Source organism: Capra hircus (genome assembly GCF_001704415.2).
Source record: "Capra hircus breed San Clemente chromosome X unlocalized genomic scaffold, ASM170441v1, whole genome shotgun sequence".
Lineage (NCBI taxonomy): Eukaryota > Metazoa > Chordata > Mammalia > Artiodactyla > Bovidae > Capra > Capra hircus.
This window is the reverse complement of record NW_017189516.1, coordinates 60,886,881-60,912,524: the sequence shown is the minus strand read 5'-3', so window position 1 is coordinate 60,912,524 and position 25,644 is coordinate 60,886,881. Positions and strand designations below refer to the sequence as shown.

Below are 25,644 nucleotides of genomic sequence, written 5' to 3'. Positions count from 1 at the left end.
ACCAATGAACACCCAGGACTGATCTCCTTTAGGATGGACTGGTTGGATCTCCTTGCAGTCCAAGGGATCCTAAAGAGTCTTCTCCAACACCACAGTTCAAAAGCATCCATTCTTTGGTGCTCAGCTTTCTTCACAGTCCAGCTCTCACATCCATACACGACTCCTTTTGTCTACACCGTACCATTCCTTTCGTCTGCACAGCACTGTCTGGCATCGCCATTCCTTTTTGTCTATGTGGCTGTGTAAATGAACTGATTCAACTGACCTGAACTGCAGTCCTCTTCATCCTTGTCCTCACAATCCCAGCCGCTGGTACCTGACCTCATCTCCAAAACGCCACATCCTTGTTCACACAGCTCTGGCCTTATTTCCCAGACTTCATGCCCAGTCCTTCCCTCTTGTGCTGGGCTTCCCTGCTGGCTCAGTGGGTAAAAAGTCTGCCTGCAATGCTGGAGACACAGGTTCAATCCCTGGGTCAGGAAGATCTACTGGGGAAGGGCATAGCAACCCACTCCAGTTTTCTTGCCCTGGAGAATCCCATGGACAGAGGAGCCAGGCTAGCTACAGTCCTTGGGGTCACAAAGAGTCAGACATGACTGTGCGACTAACCTCCCTCCCCTGCTTTCTTCCCCTCTTCACACAGCTTCCGTGGCCAGTGCCTGATCTACTCTCCAACCCTCCTCCTGCTTGTCCACACAGCCCCAGCCACTGGTCCCTGAACTGCGCTCCTTGTGTTTGCACAGCTGCATCTATAGGTCCCTGGTCACCTGTCAATCAACCTCCTCGTCGAACACAAAGCTCCCATCCCTTTTTTCCACATTGCCATCTAGTGGTCAAAGGCGCAAAGTGCAGCTGTCCCCATCTTTGCACAAAGAGGTCCAGCCACTGGTCTTTGCCTTGACTACGAATCATTTCCTCCCTGAACACTGAGCCCCAGCCATGTTTCATGACCTCCTCTGCGGACCTCCTGTGCCGAATCCACACAGCTCCAACTCACTGGTCCCTGCCCTCATCTACCATCTTCTTCCTCCTCTGCAAAGAGAGCCAGGCACAAGTCGCTCAAATTTTCCAAGTGTCTCAAATTTTCCATCACCCTAGTCTACATACCTCTGACCTCTCCAACCTATTCTTGGTAGTGGTGGTTTAGTCGCTAAGTCATGTCCGACTCTTGCGATCCCATGGACAGACGAGCCTGGCAGGCTACAGTCCATGGGGATTCTCAAGGCAAGAATACTGGAGTGGGTTGCCATTTCCTTCAGGGGGATCTTCCCAACCCAGGAACCTGGGTCTCCTGCATTGTAGGCGGATTCTTTACCAACTGAGCTACACAGGAAGCCCATAATCTATTTTTACTCCATCTCCAGTAACTCGAAGCCACTGGTCCTGGCCCTCCTTCCCATCTTATCAAACCCTGTCCACACAGCTCCAGCCAATGGTTCCTGACCTTCTGTGTTCACAAAAGCGGCACCTGTAGGTCCCTGGCGACCTCACAGACCCACCGCCCTGTGCACGTAACTCTGTGAGTTGTCTCTGACCGTGTCTCCCACAACACATTGTCTTTTCCACACAGGTCCTTGTAGTGGTCGCTGACCTGAACTGCAGTCCTGCTCATCCTCGTCCACACAGCTCCAGCCACCAGTCCCTGACTTTGTCACCAGAGGTCCTCCTACCTGTACAGAGATCTCCAGCCACTGTCCTTGACTTCCTCTACAATCCTGCCCCAAGTCCACGCCACTCCAGTGACCGGTCCCTGACCTCATCTGCAATCTTCTTTCTCCGTGTCCACTAAGATACAGCCACAAGTCCCTGACCTTCTCTCCAGTCTCCATTCTCTTCTCCGCATACCTCCCCAGACAAGTCCTTCAATCTTTCCTATGCCTTCTCAGCATGGGCCAAGCCACTGGTGCCTGACCTCCTCTCCAGCTCTCCTCCTTCTTGTCCACACTTCGGCCACAAGTCAATGATCTCCTCTCCAATCCCTCTCTTCCTTGTCCACGCAGCTCCAGCCCCTGGTCCCTCACCTTGCCTCTCGTTCCCTTTCTCTCTGTCTACACAGCTTCATCTAGTGGTCACTGACCTGCACTGCCAAAGAATGGATGCTTTTGAACTGTGGTGTGGAAGAAGAGTCCTGAGGGTCCCTGGGACTGCAAGGAGATTCAACCAGTCCATCCTAAAGAAATCAGTTCTGAGTGTTCATTGGAAGGACTGATGCTGAAGCTGAAACTCCAATCCTTTCGGCCACCTGATGCGAAGAACTGACTCATTGGAAAAGACCCTCATGCTGGGAGAGGTTGAAGGCAGGAGGAAAAGGGGACGACAGACGATGAGATGGTTGGATGGCATCACTGACTCAACGGAGATGAGTTTGGGTAAACTCCAGGAGCTGGCGATGGACAGGGAGGCCTGGTGTGCTGCGGTTCATGGGGTTGCAGAGACTCGGACATAACTGAGCGACCGAACTGAACTGAGCTGAACCACAATCCTCCTCATTCACGCCCACACAGTCCCAGCCAGTGGTCCCTGACTTATTAACTGATGAACCTCCACATCCGTGCTCACACAGGCGTGGCCCCCTGTCACTGACATTATCTCCAACTGTCCTTTTTGTAGACACAGCTTCAGCCACTGCTGCCTTTCTTAATCCACCGTCCTCCGCCTCCTTGTAAAAAGAGCCTATCTAGCCACTGGTTTCCTTTCCACTCCTCGGTTTCCTTTCCAATCCTCCTGTTCCATGTCCAAACAGCTCCAGCAACTGGTCCCTGACGTCGGCTACGTGTTCCCTCCTCCTTGTCCACACAGCTCCACCCATGGCCCCTGACCGCATCTCCTATCTTCCTCCTCCTTGACCAAACAGCATCAGGCATGGCCACCTGAGTGCATCTCCAGACCTCCTCCTCTGTCCCCAAAGCTCCAACCACGGCTCCCCGACTTCCCCTCCTCTCCTCACTGGCCTTGTGCAGAGGGCTTCCAGCCATTGGTCCCTGCCTTTCTTCCTATCCTCCCGCTCCAGGTCAACCTGTCCCTTGACTTTCTCTACAAGCGTCCTCCTCCCTGTCTAAACAAGCTACAGCAACTGGTCCCTAACCTTGTCTCTCAAACCCCTTCCATTCTGCCGACATGGCTCCATCTCACGGTCACTGACCTGAACTGCAATCCTCCTCATCCTGGTTCTCACAGTCCCAGCCCCAGGTCCCTGATTTCCTCTAAAACCCCCCCCTCATCCTTATTCACACAGGTCCAGCCACCTGTCTATGACTTTATCTTCCCTCCTCATCTACACAGCGACAGCTACGGGACCCTGATCCCTCTCTCCCATCCCGCTCTTCCTTATACACACAGCTCCACTCACTGGTTCCTGACCTCCTCTCCAAAATTCCTCCTCCTTGTGCACAAAGGTCCAGTTGCTGGTCCCTGACCTCAGGCCAAAGCTTCTTCTCTCTAGTCCAGTAGCTCAAGCCACTGGTCCCTGACTGCCTCTCCATTCTGCCTCTTCTTTGTCACACAGCCCCAGCCCCTGGTTCCTGACTTAAAAATCTCCAAACCTCCTAATCCTTATTCATCCAGGTCTGGCCTCGTTTTTCTGCTTTATTGACTATGCCAAAGCCTTTGACTGTGTGGATCACAATAAACGGTGGAAAATTCTTCAAGAGATGGGAATACCAGACTACCCGACCTGCCTCTTGAGAAACCTATATGCAGGTCAGGAAGCAACAGTCAGAACTGGACATGGAACAACAGACTGGTTCTAAATAGGAAAAGGAGTACGTCAAGGCTGTATATTGTCACCCTGCTTATTTAACTTCTATGCAGAGTACATCATGAGAAACGCTGGGCTGGAAGAAGCACAAGCTGGAATCAAGATTGCCGGGAGAAATATCAATAACCTCAGATATGCAGATGACACCACCCTTATGGCAGAAAGTGAAGAGGAAGAAGAACCAAAAAGCCTCTTGATGAAAGTGAAAGAGGAGAGCAAAAATGTTGGCTTAAAGCTCAACATTCAGAAAACGAAGATCATGGCATCTGGTCCCGTTACTTCATGGGAAATAGATGGGGAAACAGTGGAAACGGTGGCAGACTTTATTTTTGGGGGCTCCAAAATCACTGCAGATGGTGATTGCAGCCATGAAATTAAAAGACGCTTACTCCTTGGAAGGAAAGTTATGACCAACCTAGACAGCATAAAAAAGCAGAGACATTACTTTGCCAACAAAGTAATGAGAGTTGGACTGAGAAGAAAGCTGAGCACCGAAGAATCGATGCTTTTGAACTGTGGTGTTGGAGAAGACTCTTGAGAGTCCCTTGGACTGCAAGGAGATCCAACCAGTCCATCCTAAAGGAGATCAGTCCTGGGTGTTCATTGGAAGGACTGATGCTGAAGCTGAAACTCTAATACTTTGGCTACCTCATGGGAAGAGTTGACTCATTGGAAAAGACTCTGATGCTGGGAGGGACTGGGGGCAGGAGGAGAAGGGGATGACAGAGGATGAGATGGCTGGATGGTATCACTGACTCGATGGACATGGGTTTGGGTGAACTCCAGGAGTTGGTGATGGACAGGGAGGCCTGGCGTGCTGCAATTCATGGGGTCGCAAAGAGTTGGACACGACTGAGCGACTGAACTGAACTGGCCTCGTTTTTGCTGACTTCATCTCCAGTCTTTCTGCTCCTTGCACACCCAGGTCCAGCCACTTTTATCTCCAACCCGCCTCACCCTTCTTCACACAGCAGCAGCCACTGGTCCCCCTTGACTATTGATCACAAATCCTTCCACCTACTTGTCGAAACATCTCCAGACACAAGTCCTTGACCTCCTCTGGGATCCTCCTCCTCCTTGTCCACAAGGCCCCAGCCACTGGTCTGGCCACCTCTCCAATCATCCACACAGCTCCAGCAACTCACTTTATGTCTCATTCCCTTTTGTCTACACAGCTCCATCTAGTGGACACCGACTTGAACTGCAATCTGCCTCATTCCTGATCACAGGGCTCTGGCCCCCTGTCCGTACAATCCTCTTCCTCCTTGTACAGAGAGCTCCAGCCACTGGTCCTCAACTTCCTTTCCAATCCTCCAGCTCTGTGTCCACACGGCTCCAGTCAACTGGTCTCTGACTTCCTGTCCAAATCTCCGCATCCCTGTCCACACAGATCCAGCTGCTTGTCTTACGACATTATGGCCAATCGTCTCTCCTCATCCACACAGCTGTGGCTCAAGGAGCCTGACCGTCTCTCCAGTCTTGTTCTTCTTTATCCACACGTCTCCCGTCACTGGTTCCTGACATCCTCTCCGATCATCATCTTCCTCCCTGTCCACACAGCTGCAGCCACAGGTCCCAGACTGTTATCTCCAATTCACCTCTCAAATCTCCACGGAGCTCCCGCCACAAGGCCCTGACCTCCTGTTCCATCTTCCCTCCTTGTGCACACAGCTTCAGCCACTGCTCCCTGACCTCACCTCCCATCCCCCTTCCTCCTGGTCCAGCCCCGGCTCCCTGACCTGCATCTACAATCGCCCCTCCTCCTTTCCACAGTGTTCCAGCCAGTGGTCTCTGCTGCCTTCCCAACATATGTCCTACCCCAGGGCCTTTGTACGTGGTGCCCCCGCTCCCCACCCCCAACCCAGTCCCTGACAGAACTGGACGCTCCCTCATGTCACTCCAGGTTTTTCTGCATCATGACCTCATCAGAGCCTTCTCTACAATCACACTCCTTTTATCTCTGTATGCCTTCACTGTTTTCCTTTTCTGATCAATTACATTATGTGTGCAAACGTTTTCTGTAGAGAGCCATAGACAGTGAATATTTTAGACTTCAGAGGCCACACAGCCACTACTCAACATCGCTTACAGTATAGTAAACGTAACACAATACGTAAAGGCCATATGTAATACAATAGGTAGAGGCCGTATGTAAATGAATGAATTGACTGTCTTTAAATAAAACTTTATTGACAACAGCAGGTTGGGGGGCGGGTGTGGCCCGTGGGCCCTGTATTGTGTGTGTGTTTTTGTGCTGCGAAAACACAGTGCCTTCAGGGAAGGAATGACTATTCGCGTGTTGCTGCTATATCCCCAAGGGCCTGGTTAGTTTCTGGAGTTGAAGAAGGGCTGCTTTTTGGTTAACACAGCCCTTTACGACCTGCTGTTGAATTCATTACCTGATCACAGGAATCTGAAATCGGTACTCAGAGAAGGTATGGACCCTGCTGAAGGTGATATAGTTAAGCCCCTCGGGTTTCAACTGGGATAGAAGAGACATTATCGGTTGAGCTTAAAATGAAAGAGACTAGTGGCCACCAGGTTTTCTTGACACTGGATCTTATGACAGAACGATAGCACGGAGGTCCTATGGAGAGACCTCCTTAGGACAGAAGCCTCTTCCACAAAAGGCTTCACACGCAGGCCCAAATGTCAGCATCACGCCCAACACAAATGGTGCATGGTGCAGGGCCAGGCTGGGGGTGGACCCAAGGGCCACCACCTGCCTCCCGCCAGCACGTTCTCATCCGGATTTCGGCCTCCCTACCTTTTTGACTGACAGGTCGTGGTCCAAGTCACTGCCCGAATCCTCCTCTGGCTCCTGCTGCTCCTGCAGGTCCTTCATCTTTATCAGCAGCTCCGCCTTGGGGGCCGACGTGCTGTAGTAGGCGGAGTTGGTGGCCAAGGGTGTGGCTGCCAGCAAGCTGGTCTCCTCCCTCCTGGGGAACCAAACGGCAGAACGTCCACATTAGCTCTGATCGTGTGCCCACAGACGCACCTGAAACCTGGGCTGGGACCTGCGAACCGAGGGGCTGATGAAAGGACATGAGCCAGAAGAGACAGCAGAAGCAGGGACAGAGTGGGCTTTGCTGGTGGTCCAGTGGCTAAGACTCTGCCTTCCAACACAGGGGACAAGAGTTTGATCCCTTAGTCGGGAAGTGAAGACCCCACATGCTAGGGGGTGTGCCAAAAAAAAATCAATCAACCAAGCAAACAAAAGTGTGGAAAGGGCAGGTGCTGAGGCCAGAACTAAAAAGTGAAGTCGCTCAGTCGTGTCCGACTCTTAGCAACCCCACAGACTATAGCTCCCCAGGCTCCTCTGTCCATGGGATTCTCCAGGCCAGAATACTGGAGTGGGATGCCATTTCTTTCTCCAGGGGATCTTCCCAACCCAGGGATCGAACCTGGGTCTCCCACATTGCAGGCAGATGCTTTACAGTCTGAGCTACCAGGGAAGTCACCCAGAACTAGAACCCCCTACCAAATGGTACCCAAAGCCCCACCTGCGGGGGAGGGCACAGATCATTTTCTCTGGGAGCCTGAGGTCTACGGGGAGCTGTCTGTTGCCACTGTAAGTGTGGCCACAGGCCCCAAGTTGACCGGGCATCCTACCAGCAGCCCCATTTGCGGCCTCTGAGCCCCTGTCTGCTACACGACATTCGTGCCTCCGCCTACGGTCAATCAGCGATGCTCACCAAAACCACGTGCACCAACAGGACAGATGTAAGCAGGTGCACCTTTGTGGGCAGGTGACTGAATACAAGAGGCTAGAGAGGGTCCTTCTTAGTCACTCAGTTGCGTCCCGCTCTTGGCGACCCCCGGGGAGTGTAGCCCACCAGGCTCCTCTGTGTGGTTCTCCAGGCCAGAATACTGGAGTGGGTGGCCATTCCCTTCTCCAGGGGATCTTTGGGATCTTCCCAACCAAAGATCCCCTGGAGTACTCTGAAATGATAATATCTTCGGTCATAACAACAAGCAAGAAATGTCACTGCCATCCGTGACTTCCAGCCTCCAAATGTGAATGTTACGTGAAAGCAGCTCAGTCATGCCCCACTCTTTGCGACCCCATGGACTGTAGCCCGCCTGGCTCCTCTGTCCATGGGATTCTCCAGGCAAGAATACTGGAGTGGGTGGCCATTCCCTTCTCCAGGGGATCTTCCCAACCCAGCGATCGAACCCAGGTCTCCCCTACTGCAAGTGGATTCTTTACCATCTAAGCCACCAGGGAAGCTCCTCCCCCGCCCTCTAGACAGCACCAATTACAGCAAATTCACCCCCCTCAGCTAAATACGTAACAACAGAAGGCCTTTTTTGTAAACACATTCTCCGTAGCCTGAGCTTTCACTTCTCTGTAACAAGCCTCTGCACCTCAGCACTAGTGACCTTTGGCATTGGACCACTGTTTGTTGGGGTGGGGGTGGGGGGTCGTCCTGTGCCCCGTAGGTCGATGAGCGCCATCCCTGACCGCCACTCTCCCAGGGGCGACAACTAGAAGCATCTCCCGACATTGCCAAGTATCCCAAGGGCAGACAACAGAGAAAAAGCCCCATGGGTATTGCTAGAAACATGACTTTTCCCATCTTTGCCCAACTGACATCATAGTCCCCAGAATGGACCTTTAACTTGGGGAGGGTGTCAAAAAAAACCCCAAAGTGCCAAGCACTTATGGAGAAATCTGTCACCAGAGAGCCCGTACGAGAACAGATAAAGAGATACATTCCTGGCCCCTTGCCCTGGAAGCCCAAGAGGTTAGAACCGCACACAGGAAAGGACAGGAGCGGAGGTGGGGTGGGGTGGTCCACTCACCTCTCCTCCACCGTCCTGGGCGAGGGCGCCTTGGGCAGCAGCTTCCTCCGTTGCTGCGTGCCTTCCAGGAGGTGCTCATCTCTGGGGAAGATGCCCTCCATGAGGTCCATGGTGGTTCTCACCCTCACGCCGGGGTCCAGGATGTCCGCCAACGACTTATCCCTGCCTGCAATCTCACGGGCCAGCTCCTCCGACTTGAGGTCGGCGGCGGTCCTGTCTTTGGCCTTCACGTAGCTAAGCGCGGGAGGGGAGGCCCGGCCTTCCTTGGCAGGGAGCCCCGGGGCGCCGGCAGGGGGCTGGGGCTCGGCACTCTGGCGGCTGTAGGGGCAGAAGCGCGAGTAGGACTGCTCAGACGTGCTGAGCGTCTTGATCTGGTCCCACTCGAGGCCCCGGGGCAGTGGAGGTGGCTCGGGAATGCGGGCCAGTGCCTGGCGGCTCTCCTTCTCCGGCTGGCTCTCCGAATGCACTATTTTGATGGGCACCATCTTCACCGTGGTGTTGTTGTCCATCACCCGCTCGATTCTGCCAAGACAAGGGTTGTCTGCTGGAGACACACCATGGGCCCAGGCATGGCTCAACGATCAGAACTCAGATAAGCAAATTGGCTGGTCCCATGTTGGGGGGCGGTGGGGGGGGGTGCTTCCAGACAGGGAAGCTTAACTCAAAAGATGGGCCCATGCAGGTCACAGGTTCCAGGATTGGGGAGATGAGGTCTAGGAGTTCCTGCCCCCAGCCCCCCAACTTGGGTCTCTTGACCCTCCTCTGCCTCAAGGTGCTCAACTTCAGAAGGAAAATTCCAGCATCACACCCAAGCAGGAAAGCACAGGCAAGACCCTTCTTCATTGCATTCTTTTCCCTGCACACATAGAAACCCTCCCCACCTACTAGTGACTTAGTGAAGTGAAAGTCGCTCAGTCGTGTCTGACTCCTTGCAAACCCACGGACTATACAGTCCATGGAATTCTCCAGGCCAGATCGGAGTGGGTAGCCTTTTCCTTCTCCAGGGGATCTTCCTAACCCAGGGATGGAACCCAGGTCTCCCACAGTGCAGGTGCATTCTCTACCATCTCGGCCACCAGGGAAGCCCAAGAATGCTGGAGTGAGTGAAAGTGAAAGCGCAAGTTGCTCAGTCGCATCCGACTCTGAGATCCTCCGGCCTGCAGAGTCCACGGGATGCTCCAGGCCACAACACTGGAGTGGGGAGCCTTTCCCTTCTCCAGGGGATCTTCCCAACCCAGGGATCAAACCCAGGTCTCCCACAGTGCAGGCGGATTCTTTACGAGCTGAGCCACCAGGGAAGCCCTACTCAGCACGTATTTACATCTCCATCCCAACCCTCGTTTTGTGGGGAAACTTGATTGGGGAAAAATAGACAACAACAAAGCAATAGAAACAAATCCTCTGCAGCCTGTGATACCCTTTCTGACAAAGCAGGTCTTCCAGGTCATTCCTGATCACAACTACCTCTCCTCTTGAAACCCATGCAGACTGCCACGTTCAGGAAGGTTGACGAGCTGCTCCCTCTACATGAGGACAAACCACACAGCAGACCAGACCTTACAGCCACCCGGTCGCACCCGTTCCTGCCGAGAAGCAGGACCCGGGGGGGGAGGGCGCCACTGTCCAGGCTCCATCCAAGTGAGTCTGGACGGTTCTGCCCAGAAGGCCTGATCCCCAGCAGTACCCAGTCCCGAGAGAGTCCTCAGCCCGCATGCCACCATCTCACTCTCTCTCTAGTCACTCAGTCGTGTCCGACTCTCTGCGACCCCATGGACTGTAGCCCTCCAGGCTCCTCTCTCCCTGGGATTCCTCCAGGCAAGAATACTGGAGTGGGTTGCCATGCCCTCCTCCAGGGGATTTTCTTGGCCCAGGGATGGAACCTGGGTTTCCTGCATTGCGGGTAGATTCTTTACTGACTATGAGGGCAGCCCCTGGCGTGCCGCCCTAAGTCTGATAAACCACACTGCCCACAGGCAGATTCTCACAGCCTGAGATGCCCAAGGTGACTCAGTGACCCTGAAGTGGTCCTCCCGGGTCCCTCCTCACAGACACACACTCCAAACCCACAAACAGGCTCCAGGAAAACTCCTGCCAATGCTTCTGTGAGCCGTCAAATTTCAGGCTCACACCTGCTGCTGGGCAGGGTCCCCACCTTGTAGCAAACACACAAACCAACCTCACAATGTCCAAGATTTCAAAGGAAGCTTCCTGCTTTCGGAACCGGAGTGGATGCATTTTTTTATTCCGAGCGAGTGACTACTCTCTAAAATTCCCCCCAGGGTGGGAAGGCTGCACTTTCCTGCTCTCTGCATCCCTGCCTTGGACTGGCACACAACAAGACTGCAGGACCCGCTTGCTGAATTCAAGAAGGCATGTCTCAGGACAAAGGAGCTGCTCTGTGCCCTGGCTGGCTCCCCAAGTAGAGGTAACTGGAAGGGGAGAGATAAGGGATACGGAGGGAGATGAGGCAGCACTCAAGAAATCAGTCAGCAGGGACACAGACAGAAGAAGAGTGTCTGTGTGTGTGTTAGTCACTCAGTCGTGTCCTCTGTCCATGGGATTCTCCAGGCAAGAATACTGGAGTGGGTTACATTTCCTTCTCCGGGGGGAATCTTCCCAATCCAGGGATCGAACCCACGTCTCCCGCACTGCAGGCAGATTCTTTACTGTCTGAGCCCCCAGGGGAGCCCCAAGCGTCTCTGAGCTCTGCACAAACACCAGGCAGCTCGCAGGCCTTGTCCGATGTGTTTTACTCCCTGTCTGGTTGGTAGTTGATGACGGGCATGGAGCAGATCTCCATTCATGAACCTGGCTCAAACTTCATGGTGGATCTCAAAGGCATTCCACTCTCTCAGGCTGCCACCAACCTGTAACAGCGGCCCTGGGGACGGGGACACTGAACTCGGTACATGGTAAGCCACCTTTCTTGGTAGGAAACTCCTGGGTGGCATGGTTACCATCTGCCCCACCACTGTGCTCCTTTGACCAGAACCCAGCCTTCTATGATGGCCAGTGCAGCCAAGGACGCTGGTTCAAGAAAACCTCTGTGGTCCCCAAAAATGACATACATGACGGAAGCCCAGTGGATGCATCAAGATGCCCCCACTCGGTACTGTCAAGAAGTATTGCCACTGCTTGTGGAAACTCCTCTCAGACTCTTGGAAAAAATTAGAGTGAGAAAATCCACACTCTTTTGGGGTATGAAAAAAAATGAAACCCTCCCTCCCCACCTCCTAAAGTCAACAGAGGTCAGGAGTACTGAGAAAACACTCAGCCATGTTCCTCAGAGAAGCCCACTGTGTCCCAGATCAGGGCCTGAGAACCAAGAGGCCCGCGTCAGCTCATTGACAACATTCCCACACACTCAATATTCCCTTCACTCAAACCATAGCATCATTTCTCCTCCCTTTCAGAGCTCCTCAATGTGCCCAGTAAAAAGGATCTCTAAGTGCCAGCTGCATTCAGAATGACAGAGGGCAATGCTGACTCCCAGATAAAGCTGCACTTGCCGCTCCACCCCGGGGGAACTCAGGATGCTATCAGTTAACGTCCATGCGGTGCTGTCTTCGGGAGTAAAATAAAGTTCAGGGACCTCCCTGGTGGTTCAATGGTAAAAGAATCCACCTGCCGATGCAGGAGACATGAATTCGAACCCTGGTCCATGGAGATCACACATCCTTCGGAGAGATGAAGCCGGGACGCGGCAACTATTGAGCTCAAATTCCATGACAAGAGAAGCCCCTGCTCGCTGCTGCTAGAGAAAGCCCACGTGACAGCAGGGAAGACCCAGCACCACCAAAAAGGCAAGCATCTCAAACGGTAGAGTCAAGACTCTACAGCAGGGAGATGCAACAGAACTTTCCTGGGAGATGCAAACAGCCATACTCTGCGCTGTCCAGGATGCTAGCGTCTAGCCCCACAGGGTGCAACTGAGCAACAGGTATTATTTCATTGTCATTAACTTTTGACCTGTGGTGTTGGAGAAAACTCTTGAGAGTCCCTTAGACTGCAAGGAGATCCAACCAGTCCATCCTAAAGGAGATCAGTCCTGAAAATGCATTGGAAGGACTGATGATGAAGCTGCAACGCCAATACTTTTTGGCCACCTGATGCAAAGAGCTGACTCATTGGAAAAGACCCTGATGCTGGGAAAGATTGAAGGTGGGAGGAGAAGGGGACGACAGAAGATGAGATGGTTGGATGGCATCACTGACTCAGTGGCTATGAGTTTGAGTAAACCCCAGGAGTTGGTGATGGAAAGGGAGGCCTGGTGTGCTGCAGTCCATGGGGTCTCAAAGAGTCAGACACGACTGATCGAATGAACTGTGACCCTCATGCTGAACCTCTGGTCCTTAGGGGGCTGGAAAGTCGACAGCAAGTTAAAAATTCAAGTGACCACTGGAGGGGGTGAGAGGTTGTGGGGGTCCTCTCTGTGTTAGTCCCAGGTCCCAGCGTGGGGAGCGGGGTCAAGGCCACCGGGGGGGGGGGGGGGGCGACATGGGGGCACATGTTCACACCCAGGGAGGATGCATGGGACCCTCTCGCAGTTGCAGGGAGCCCTAAACAGGGTAAGAAGGTAGGGAGAGACACTACCTGGCGGTGTTCTCGTCCTGGATGAGCAGCGGGGGCTTGTCCGTCAGCTTCTGCGGTGCGAACTGCGGCGACGGCGAGCGCGAAGTGTCCATGGTGGAGGTCTGCAGGGGCCGGAACGGGGTGGGGAGCAGCGGGGCCGTGGGCTCCTCCACGCGCCGCGCGCTCTGCGTGTCCACCGCCTCCGAGGAGGCCACCGAGGTGCGGGGCTGGCCAGGCGCGCCCCCAGGCGGTGGCCGGAGCTCACGCTTGGGCGGCGGTGGCCTCTGTAGGGCGGGTCTCCGGGCCAGCGCGGCGGTGCTCAGGGGCCGGGGCTTCTGACCTCGCGTGGGCGGCTCCAGAGGCGTGTGCAGCTCCGGGTACCGGTAATCACGAGGGAGGGTACCCGCCCGGCCGCGGGCCTCCAGGGACAGCTCGGGCCCTTCCCGGGAGCCAAGGGGTTCAGAGGTTTGCCAGGGGTCCCGTGTTGCTCCTGGGCGGTCCTCCGCACGCTGACCATCTGCTTGTCTAGGGGAAGAAAGGAAGAAGGAAGAGCCAAGGGTTCCAGGGAACCCTCTCCTCCCCGAATCCGACTTCCGTCAGGGCACGCATAACCTCCTTTCAATGACTTTAAAGAATTAAATCCACCCATGTCTGCCCACGCCAGTCCCCGCTGCAATTGCGAACGGGCAGACATCAGATGCAAACACACATGAGGCAGTACTCTGGCACATCACACCAGAGGAGAGGAGGTACACACATGGCGCACACGTACATGGACACACACACTGCCATATGGGGGCAAATACAATTCCCACAAACATTAAGCAAAAAAGGGTGCGAAAATACTCAAATGGTGATATGGAGAAATACTCATTTCACATTGCAACAGTGTTTTTATGGGACTTATTTCAGGAAATTGCCATATACCAAGGGATAAAACCTTTTTGGGGGAGGGAGAAGGAAATGGCAAGTCACTCCAGTACCCTTGCCTGGAAAATCCCATGAAAGGAGAAGCCTAGTATGCAGTCCATGGGGTGCAAAGAGTCGGATACAACTGAGCAACTTCACTTTCACTCATACAACTTTTTAAGACAGCAGCAAATACATTAATAAAACCTTTTAAACCAGCAGCCTATGATTAAACATCAGAAAAACAAAGACTGCTTGTTTTGGAAGCTGCACCAAGGCATTCATCTTTTTCACACTCTTAGGCATTTGGCTCAGCAGGTAACGAATCTGCCTGCAACGCAGAGGACAAAGGAGATTCCAGTAAGTGAAGAATCTGCCTGCAGTGCAAGAGCCCCAGGTTCGATCCCTGGGTCGGAAAGATCCCCTAGAGAAGGCAATGGCAACCCACTCCAGTTTTCTTGCCTGGAGAATCCCACGGACAGAGGAGCCTGGTGGGCTACAGTCCATGGAGTTGCAAGGAATCGGACACAACTGAGTGACGAACACTTTCACTTTTCATCCATTTCCATATCCAGTTCTAGCTTTCCCTAACACATAGTTAACATGCATACAGGCGCACACACACACACACACACACACCCTGGCAAAACACACGCAGGCATTCTGTACATGCATATGAAAGTGAAAGTGAAGTCGCTCAGTCATTTCTGACTCACTGTGACCCCCATGGACTGTAGCAAGCCAGGCCTCCCTGTGGATCACCAACTCCTGGAGCTTGCTCAAAGTCATGTCCATTGAGTCAGGGATGCCATCCAACCAACTCATCCTCTGTCGTCCCCTTCTCCTCCTGTCTTCAATCTTTCCCAGCATCAGGGTCTTTTCTAATGAATCAGCTCTTTGCATCAGGTGGTCAAAGTATTGAAGCTTCAGCATCAGTACTAAAGCTTCAGCAATCAGTCCAATGAATATTCAGGACTGATTTCCTTCAGGATGGACTGGCTGGATCTCCCTGCAGTCCAAGGGACTTCTCAAGAGTCTTCTCCAACTCCACAGTTCCAAAGCATCAATTCTTTGGTAGCCGTTCCCTTCTCCAGGGGATCTTCCCAACCCAAGGATAGAACCCGGGTCTCCCGCATTGCAGGCAGATGCTTGACCATCTGAGCCACCAGGGAAGCTGAAGCTTTATGATGTATATTGTACATGCATATGTATATCTAGGCCATAGTTAAAGCTCGTGCGTGTTACAATAACCATACTCCCAACAAATGAGCCAGCCGTGCGTCTGCTGCTTTGTCCTGAAACACTCTTCTGGCCTGAGCCATCAAATGAGCCTCGGATGGACCCTTCCATCCACGGGAAGAGCTGTCTTCTGTTGAGACGACCTCAGGGCTGGTAGAGGAGACTCCACGACAGGGCAGTGATCAGCCAGCCAGCAGGCAGAGCACAAGTGCAAGAGGAGCTGTCACCTACTGCCTCAAGTGTGGGACGAATAGTTCTGCACACACACCCAGCACCCACTCAGTGCCCGGGAGGTGCGTCTGCTCTAGACCTTGCCATTGCAGCCGGCCCCACCCCATCCAGGCAGCTGCGCTGACAGCTGAGTTCCCTAGGCATGTTTCTCTTGCTGTGTCCTCAGGAGACAGGTCCCTTCCGGGTTCCATGGCTGGTCTACAGGAGACCACGGACTTCCTCCCCCAATTCCCTCAGCGTCCCCTGTCGTCTAGCTGGGGCCGGACTCTGCAGCCGTCATGTTCGTGAGCCCAATGACAGCAGCTCAAAGGGTTCAGTAACTGGACGAGGACATCAGATCACCAGTCGCCCCCCGGGACCCCGCAAGTGGGCAGGTTTGTTCTCCACTTCCAGCTTAACTGACTTCCCTGGTGGCTCAGATGGGTAAAGAATCAATATGGGAGACCTGGGTTTGATCCCTGGGTCGGGAAGATCCCCTGGAGAAGGCAACGGCAACCCACTCTAGTACATTTGCCTGGAGAAAATCCCATGGACAGAGGACCTTGATGGGCTACAGTCCACGGGGTCACAAAGAGTTGGACATGACTAAGCAACTTCACTCACTTCCTGATTAATAAAATATTAACCCAGCTTAGGGAGTTTAGTTTAAAACAAACAAGTAAAAAAAAAAAAAAAAAAAAAAAAAAAGCCAGGTAATTCCCTGGTGGTCCAGTGGTTCAGACTCAGTGCTTTGACTGCGGAGGGCCTGGGTTCATTGCTGCTCAGGGACTCAAGATGCCACAAGCCACACAGGGAGGCCAGAGAAACCAACCAAAATAGGCATTATGTTGAGAAAAGAAACGTTCACATGTTGAGTGGTCTGGGGAAGTCAGTCTGCTGAAATAAGAATTAACTTGAATGTTCTGCCAACTCAAACAGCCTAGGAAAGGTGCCCTTGTTTATCAGCATTAAATACTAAAAGTAAAGGGCAGGCGGCAGTTGGAAGGCAAAGTCTTTCCTGGTGGGTCAGGGGGTTAAGAATCCACCCGCCTATGTCCGGGACACGGGTTCAATCCCCGGGGGGCCGGGAAGATTTCACCTGCCGTCGTGGGGCAATGAAGCTCGAGGGGCCACAACTACTCAGCCCAAGTTCCTCAACAAGAGAAGCCAAGTGTCACACCTAGAGAGCAGCGCCCCACCTCGCCACAACTAGAGAAAGCCCATGCAATGACGGAGAGCCTGTGCAGCCAAAAATAAAGTCATTGTTTTTTTAAAAAAGTTATCCAAACAGCTTGAACGATGCAATGGATGGTTCAGAGGATAATACACAGTCCAGCAGGTGTTTGCATACAAAAGACGGAATGGCCTTTAGACAACAATCAGAGGAGGGTGATTCTTGGCTCAGATGTCCTGTCACCCACTATCACCTCTGGCCGGCCACTCCCGTTGAAGCCATCGCGTCTCTTACAAGACAGTAAAACTTCATTCATGGCAACTCACACACACCGCTGCAGTGTTTCATTCCAAAGAGCTGAGCACTTGAACTTTTGTTTTTCTTTTTTTCTTAAAACTCCTGAAATCTAGCATCTGAAGACCCGCTCAAAACTACTCGGAACCAATTTTTTTGTTTTTCTAAAAAAATTTTTTTTGATGTGGACCATTTTCAAACTCTTTATTGAATTTGTTACAATACTGCTTCTGTTATTTATGTCCTGTGTTTTTGGTGTCAAGGCATGTGGCATCTTAGCTGTATGCCCAGGGATTGAACCCACACCCCCTACAGAGGAAGGCCAAGTCTCAACCACTGGGCCATCGGGGAAGTTCCAGCGGTACCTATTATTTAATAAATAGGTACCTATTCAGAGCAGTTCTCCTGGGTTCCCTTACTCTACTGCTCTCCACCCGGGTGCCCTTTCCCAATAAAATCTCTTGCTTTGTCAGCACATGTGTCTCCTCGGACAATTCATTTCCGAGTGTTAGACAAGAGCCCAGTTTCGGGCCCTGGAAGGGGTTGCAACAAATGGCGACTCTGGTGGGACTCTTCTTCGCTGAGACTGACATCCTGACCACTCGAGGTACTCAGGGCCAGCTTGCCTGCCAATGGACCAGACCCAGCAGCCACAACTGGGACCCTTTTGTCCCTGGTCTCTTCCTGACGCGGACAATTGGCCAGAGTGTCCCGACCGGTAAGGAACAAGAGACTTTACTGACCTCTCTCCCGTTCCCTCTCTCTTTCCTCTCCTTAACCCTTCCTATCCTTCCCTGTTTTTCTAGTCCCCCGGTCCTGGACGCAGGAATCTGGTTGAAGGGCTCTCAGCCTGAGCTGAGGATTGGAGACCGATCACCTCCTCTTGGCAGAGAACTCGAATTCTGGTTCTGGTCTGGTCTGATTTCTGGTAGGGCCGAGTTCCAGTCCTCCATTCTCTGGAGGCCCAGGGAAAACTCCCATAATGCCTGGGCATCTGTAGGTGGCAGGAGACATCTGTAAGGCCACCCCTTTCTCCCCCACCACCACCTCCTCCCCCTTCTTTCAACCTGGCTTCCTTTCCTCCCTTGAAACCTTTGATGTTAGTACTTGGAGTCTTGTATTTAAGGGCTTCCCTGGTGGTGCAGAGGCTAAAGCGTCTGCATGCAATGTGGGAGACCTGGGTTCGATCCCTGGGTCGGGAAGATCCCCTGGAGAAGGAAATGGCAACCCACTCCAGTATTCTTGCCTGGAGAATCCCATGGATGGAGGAGCTTGGTGGGCTACAGTCCATGGGTCACAAAGAGTCAGACACAACTGAGCGACTTCACTTTCACTTATTAAATATCCACCACCTCGTTGAAACAGAGAATTAAAGTAGCTACAATTTATTGCTAATATCTAAGTGCCTTTGTCCATCTGGATTCAGGTTTAAAAGATTAATTAAAAAGGAGCTCTATTTGCTAAGTGCCTTGGGGCTTCCCAGGTGGCGCTAGTAGTCAAGAACCCGCCTGTCAATGCAGGAGACATAAGAGATGCAGGTTCCGTCCCTGGGTTGGGAAGATTCCCCTGGAGGAGGGAACGGCAACCCACTGCAGTATTCCTGCCGGGAGAATCCCACGGACAGAGGATCCTGTGTGCTACAGTCCGTGGGGTCGCAAACAGTCAGATGCAACTGAAGAGTCGGGGACAACTGAAGTGACTTACTGCACATTTGCAAAGTGCCTTAGACAGGACGTGCTGTGGTCTCCCCAGAGAAGGCAGCAATTCCACCTGTGTGAGCAAAGCTCCTCTAAGAGGGACGTGAGATTAGTATATTTCCTGCCATATCCAGGAAACAAGGATGGCACAGCTATCAGGAATTCCAGCCTTCCAAATGCAAATGTCTGAGCCAATTCTGTCTCCTGAACCCCACTTCTCCAATTCTTGACGGCGTCCTGAGGGAACATGGGTGATGATTTTAGACACGTGCATCTAAGCTCTCCTCAAACTTTTCTCCATCACAAAGCCAGGTCTGGGCGGACAGACAGAGGGGACCAGGGACGAAATGCCCACCTGCAGGGGCATCCGGGAGAACACCCCAAGGCATCTGGAGGTCACACATCTGTTGGGAAGCTCTGATTTATGGATCCCTTCTTCCCCGATTCCTTCTCACTCGCTTTTCTACCCACGTGGGATATGAAAAGCTACTCCTGCAGTTTTCATCCTTGGCTTGGCGTTGTCTCTCCCCAGCTAGATAGATCATCATCGTATGAAAAACACAGTGAGGTACCCCCGGGTACCAAGTTGGCAGGGACCAACCTGAAGTCCTCCACCAGGACAGGCTTCCTGAACCGCGGCCCAGGGCCTTGGGCTGGAGTCTGCCGAGCCCTGGTCCAGAAGTCAAGGAAGATACTAATTTCTGCAACATACAAACACGCGTAAGCACTCATTTTGAGAGGCACCCTGCAGGTGATGACGACAATGTTAGGGGAGGGGTTTCGTTTACGTGGGGGAGGGTCTGGGGAGGTTTTAAAAACTACGGTTTTAGTTACTTTTCTGCCCCTCTCTGCTGCGCTGCTAGTGAGCAATGGTCCCTTGTGAACCAAGTGCACCCCCACAGATTGTCATTCAAAGTCCTGATAGTCCCGGGGGGTGGGGGGAGTAAATTCCGTGGTGGTCCAGGGGTTAGGATTCTGTGCTTTCACTGCTGCGGAAAGTGAAAGTTGCTCAGTCGTGTCCGACTCTGTGTGACCCCATGGACTGTACAGGCAAGAATACTGGAGCAGGTAGCCTTTCCCTCCTCCAGGGGATCTTCCCAACCCAGGTCTCCTGAATTGCAGGTGGATTCTTTACCAGCTGAGCCACCAGGGAAGACCTCAAAGCTATGGCTGGGGGTTCAATTCCTGGGCTGAATTGAAACTCAGATCCTGCAAGTTATATAGCACTGTCAAAAAAACAAAAGCTACCATATGATCCAACAATCCCACTCTTGGGGATATGTCCAGAAAAGATGAAAACTTTAATTTGAAAAGATACATGGACTCCAATAGCAGCACCGTTTACAACAGCCAAGGCATCAAAGCAACCTAAATGTCCACTGGCAGATGAATGGATAACAAAGCTGTGCTACACACACACACAGTGGAATATTACTCAGTTCAGTTCAGTCGCTCAGTCGTGTCCGACTCTTTGTGACCCCATGAATCGCAGCACGCCAGGCCTCCCTGTCCATCACCAACTCCCGGAGTTCACTCAGACTCACATCCATCGAGTCAGTGATGCCATCCAGCCATCTCATCCTCTGTCGTCCCCTTCTCCTCCTGCTCCGAATCCCTCCCAGTATCAGAGTCTTTTCCAATGAGTCAACTCTTCCCATGAGGTGGCCAAAGTACTGGAGTTTCAGCTTTAGCATCAGTCCTTCCAAAGAAATCCCAGGGCTGATCTCCTTCAGAATGGACTGGTTGGATCTCCTTGCAGTCCAAGGGACTCTCAAGAGTCTTCCCCAACAGCACAGTTCAAAAGCATCAATTCTTCGGCGCTCAGCCTTCTTCACAGTCCAACTCTCACATCCATACATGACCACTGGAAAAACCATAGCCTTGACTAGACGGACCTTAGTCAGCAAAGTAATGTCTCTGCTTTTGAATATACTATCTAGGTTGGTCATAACTTTTCTTCCAAGGAATAAGCGTCTTTTAATTTCATGGCTGCAGTCGCCATCTGCAGTGATTTTGGAGCCCAAAAAAAGAAAGTCTGCCACTGTTTCCCCATCTATTTCCCATGAAGTGATGGGACCAGATGCCATGATCTTCGTTTTCTGAATGTTGAGCTTTAAGCCAACATTTTTGCTCTCCTCTTTCACTTTCATCAAGAGGCTTTTTAGCTCCTCTTCACTTTCTGCCATAAGGGTGGTGTCATCTGCATATCTGAGGTTATTGATATTTCTCCCGGCAATCTTGATTCCAGCTTGTGCTTCTTCCAGCCCAGCGTTTCTCATGATGTACTCTGCATAGAAGTTAAATAAGCAGGGTGACAATATATAGCCTTGACGTACTCCTTTTCCTATTTGGAACCAGTCTGTTGTTCCATGTCCAGTTCTAACTGTTGCTTTCTGACCTGCATACAGATTTCTCAAGAGGCAGGTCAGGTGGTCTGGTATTCCCATCTCTTGAAGAATTTTCCACCGTTTATTGTGATCCACACAGTCAAAGGCTTGGGCATAGTCAATAAAACAGAAATAGATGGTTTTCCGGAACTCTCTTGCTTTTTCCATGATCCAGCGGATATTGGCAATTTGATCTCTGGTTCCTCTGCCTTTTCCAAAACCAGCTTGACCATCAGGGAGTTCACGGTTCACGTATTGCTGAAGCCTGGCTTGGAGAATTTTGAGCATTACTTTACTAGCGTGTGAGATGAGTGCAATTGTGTGGTAGTTTGAGCATTCTTTTGCATTGCCTTTCTTTGGAATTGGAATGAAAACTGACCTTTTCCAGTCCTGTGGCCACTGCTGAGTTTTCCAAATTTGCTGGCATCTTGAGTGCAGCACTTTCACAGCATCATCTTTAAGGATTTGAAACAGCTCAACTGGAATTCCATCACCTCCACTAGCTTCGTTTGTAGTGATGCTTTCTAAGGCCCACTTGACTTCACTTTCTAAGATGTCTGGCTCTAGATTAATGATTACATCATCATGATTATCTGGGTCGTGAAGATCTTTTTTGTACAGTTCTTCTGTGTATTCTTGCCACCTCTTCTTAATATCTTCTGCTTCTGTTAGGTCCATACCATTTCTGTCCTTTTATCGAGCCCATCTTTGCATGACCATCATGGTCAACAAAAGAGTCCAAAATGCAGTACTTGGATGCAATCTCAAAAATGACAGAATGATCTCTGTTCGTCTCCAAGGCAAACCATTCAATATCACAGTTATCCAAGTCTATGCCCCAACCAGTAACACTGAAGAAGCTGAAGTTGAACGGTTTTATGAAGACCTACAAGACCTGTTAGAACTAACATCCAAAAAAGATGTCCTTTTCATTACAGGGGACTGGAATGCAAAAGTAGGAAGTCAAGAAACACCTGGGGTAACAAGCAAATTTGGCCTTGGAATGCGGAATGAAGCAGGGCAAAGACTAATAGAGTTTTGTCAAGAAAATGCACTGGTCATAGCAAACACCCTCTTCCGACAACACAAGAGACACACCAGACATGAACACATGGACATCACCAGATGGTCAACACCGAAATCAGATTGATTACATTCTCTGCAGCCAAAGATGGAGAAGCTCTATACAGTCAGCATAAACATGATCGGGAGCTGACTGTGGCTCAGATCATGAACTCCTTATTGCCAAATTCAGACTTAAATTGAAGAAAGTAGGGAAAACCGCTAGACCATTCAGGTATGACCTAAATCAAATCCCTTATGATTATACAGTGGAAGTGAGAAATAGATTTAAGGGACTAGATCTGATAGATAGAGTACCTGATGAACTATGGAATGAGGTTCGTGACATTGTACAGGAGACAGGGATCAAGACCATCCCCATGGAAAAGAAATGCAAAAAAGCAAAATGGCTGTCTGGGGAAGCCTTTCAAATAGCTGTGATAAGAAGAGAGGCGAAAAGCAAAGGAGAAAAGGAAAGATATAAGCATCAGAATGCAGAGTTCCAAAGAATAACAAGAAGAGATAAGAAAGCCTTCTTCAGTGATAAACGCAAAGAAATAGAGGAAAACAACAGAATGGGAAAGACTAGAGATCTCTTCAAGAAAATTAGAGATACCAACGGAATATTACTCAGCCATGAAAAAAAGAATGAAATGATGCCATTTGCAGCAACATGGATGGACCTGGAGATTAACGTACTAAATGAAATAAGTATGCCAGAGAAGCCAGAGAAAGACAAATACCATATGATATCACTTATATGCAGAATCTTAAAAAATGATACAAACAGACTTACTTATAAAACAAACAGACTTACTTATAAAATAGAAACAGACTCACAAACATACAAAACAAAATTAAGATTACAACAGGCCACAGCAGGGATAAATTTGAAGCTTGGGATTAACAGATACACACTAGCATAAACAACAAGGACCTACTGTATAGCACAGGGAACCTGTATTCAATATCTTATAATCTGTATGTATAACTGAATCCCTCTGCTGTACACCTGAAACACTGTAAAGCAACTATACTTTAATTCAAAAAAAATCTAACCCTTAATAACCATCCCCTGGGGTAGGAAAGGGTAACCCACTCCAGTATTCTTGCCTGGAAAAGTCCATGGGCAGAGGAGGCTGGTGGGCTCCAGTCCATGGGGTGACAAAGAGTGGACACAACCGAGCATGCACACATACAACCAGCCACCAGTGTTTAGGTTCCTCCAAAAACTAAAGAAGCTGGCGTATGACCATGTCATCCCACTCCTAGGCATATATCCAGAGAGAAACATGATTTGAAAGGATACACACACCCCAATATTCACTGCCCCACTATTTACAACAGGCAAGACGTGGAAGCACCCTAAATGTCCAATGACGGATATATGTGATACATACATACAATGGAAGATTATTTGGCTTAATGAAACGATGCCATTTGCAGTCAGACAGAGAAAGAAAAACCTCGTATGATATTGCTTATACGTGGAATCTAAAATAAAAATGGTACAAATAAACTGATTTACAAAACAGAACAGACTCACAGACTTAAGAGAATAAACTTAACGTTTACCAGGGGGAAAGGGTGGGAGAGGGACAGACTGGCTGGGAGGTAGGGATGGACATGTACACATAGCTATATTTAAAACGGATAACCAACAAAGACCTACTGTCAGTATTCTACAGCAACCTAAATGGGAAAAGAATTTGAAAAAAAACCAGACACACATATGTGTAGCTGTATACATGAAACTAATGCATTATTGTTAATCAACTATGATCCAATATAAAATTTAAAAAAAAAGGGGCCCCACTGTCAGCAGGAAAACAAACTGTAATGCACACAAGAAAAAATACAAATGTGCAGATAATAACACACAAAGAACTCTGCTAGTCACCAAGGAAATGCAATGAAACAGATTTGCCTGTTTCAACAATGAAACAGATTTGCCTGTCAAGTCACAGATTTAAAAAAAAAATTTTTTTTTTTTTAAATTTATTTATTTGGCTGCCTGGAGTCTTTGTGGTGGCATGCAGTATCTTCGAGTGCTGTGCATGGGCCCTCCAATTGTGGTGCACAGGTTTAGTTGCTCTGAGGCAGGTGGCACTCAGTCCCCCGACCAGGGATCGAACCTGCATCCCCCGGCATTGCAAGGCAGTTTCTTAATCCCTGGACCACCAGGGGAGTCCCAAATCCTTTCCAAAAGACTGCTTGGCAATTCCACGTCCAGACTGTCCTCCTAAGGAAATGAATGAGAGCGGGAGTATTTCACCACGTATGCCTGCTCCAGTATTACTTTCCACTGGGAAAGACTGGGAACACATCCCTACAAGTCCACGGTGTTCCCACTGGGCGGCCGGATCTTAAGAGTGCCAGGCACCACAGGTGTACAAGAAAAAAAAACACTGTTTACAGCAAGTATATAAAGTGTGATCACATGTCCCAAAGGGGACACACTGCTCTCTCTGGATGTGATCCTGAGGACAATTTTCACTGTCTTCCTTCTGCCTTCCAGAACTTCCATATGTTTTTATATTTTATGTATTCAAATTTTGGGGGGGCCATAGAGCTTGGCATGTGGGATCTTAACTCCTCAACCAGGGATCGAACCTATTCCCGCCTGTAGTTGACGGTGAGAGTCTTAACCACTAGGCTGCCAGGGAAGTCCCCCTGTTTTTAATAAAAATGTTGCAATATTAGTAACATTTTTTTTTCTTTTTTAAAGAAGGAAATGTTACTAAAGACTACAGAACAGCCTAGGGAACTGTACCCCCAGATAAATATAAATCCTGGCTCTCGAAAACAAACCTCAGGCTTATGAAATAAGGGGCCACCTTTGAATTCTGGGAAACTGTGTGGGAAAAGATATTAAAATACAGGTGAGGCTTCCCTCGGAGAAGGCGATGGCACCCCACTCCAGTACTCTTGACTGGAAAATCCCATGGACGGAGGAGCCTGGTAGGCTGCAGTCCATGGGGTTGCTAAGTTGGACATGACAGAGCAACCTCACTTTCACTTTTCACTTTCATGCATCAGGGAAGGAAACGGCAACCCACTCCAGTGTTCTTGCCTGGAGAATCCCAGGGACGGGGGAGCCTGGTGGGCTGCTGTCTATGGGGTCGCACAGAGTCAGACACGACTGAAGCGACTTAGCAGCCGCAGCAGCAGAGCTTCCCTGGTGGCTCAGACAGTCAAGAATCCACCTGCAATGCAGGAGACCTGGGTTCGATCCCTGGGTTGGGAAGATCCCCTGGAGAAGGGATTGGCAACCCACTCCAGTATTCTTGCCTGGAGAATTCACTAGACAGAGGAGCCTGGTGGGGGGCTCCAGTCCATGGGGTTGCAAAGAGTCAGACAGCACTGAGCGACTAACACTTTCACTTTCAGAAGAGTGTTAGCATCTCTGTAAATTAAGAGAAAACCATCTGCTTTAAGCATCCCCCTTTTAGCACAATGCAGGTGACCCCAAATTTTTGAAAATACTGTATCTCAGAATATTGTCTGATTGTTATTCAGGTGAACCATATTTAGATA

The 25,644-nt window shown here is 50.6% G+C and overlaps 1 protein-coding gene across 4 annotated transcripts in view; it reads right to left on the bottom strand.

Annotated features, from left to right (window-relative positions):
- The window catches only part of SHROOM2 (shroom family member 2), a 148,118-nt gene that overhangs the window by 7,998 nt on the left and 114,476 nt on the right, over positions 1 to 25,644 (bottom strand). For all 4 annotated transcript variants that reach the window (XM_018043826.1, XM_018043827.1, XM_018043828.1 and 1 more), the window contains 3 exons: positions 13,157 to 13,660; positions 8,564 to 9,085; positions 6,525 to 6,696 (listed from right to left, as the gene is read on the bottom strand). In XM_018043826.1, the coding sequence (XP_017899315.1) occupies positions 6,525 to 6,696; positions 8,564 to 9,085; positions 13,157 to 13,660 (1,198 nt within the window). The remainder of the gene's footprint in view (positions 1 to 6,524; positions 6,697 to 8,563; positions 9,086 to 13,156; positions 13,661 to 25,644) is intronic.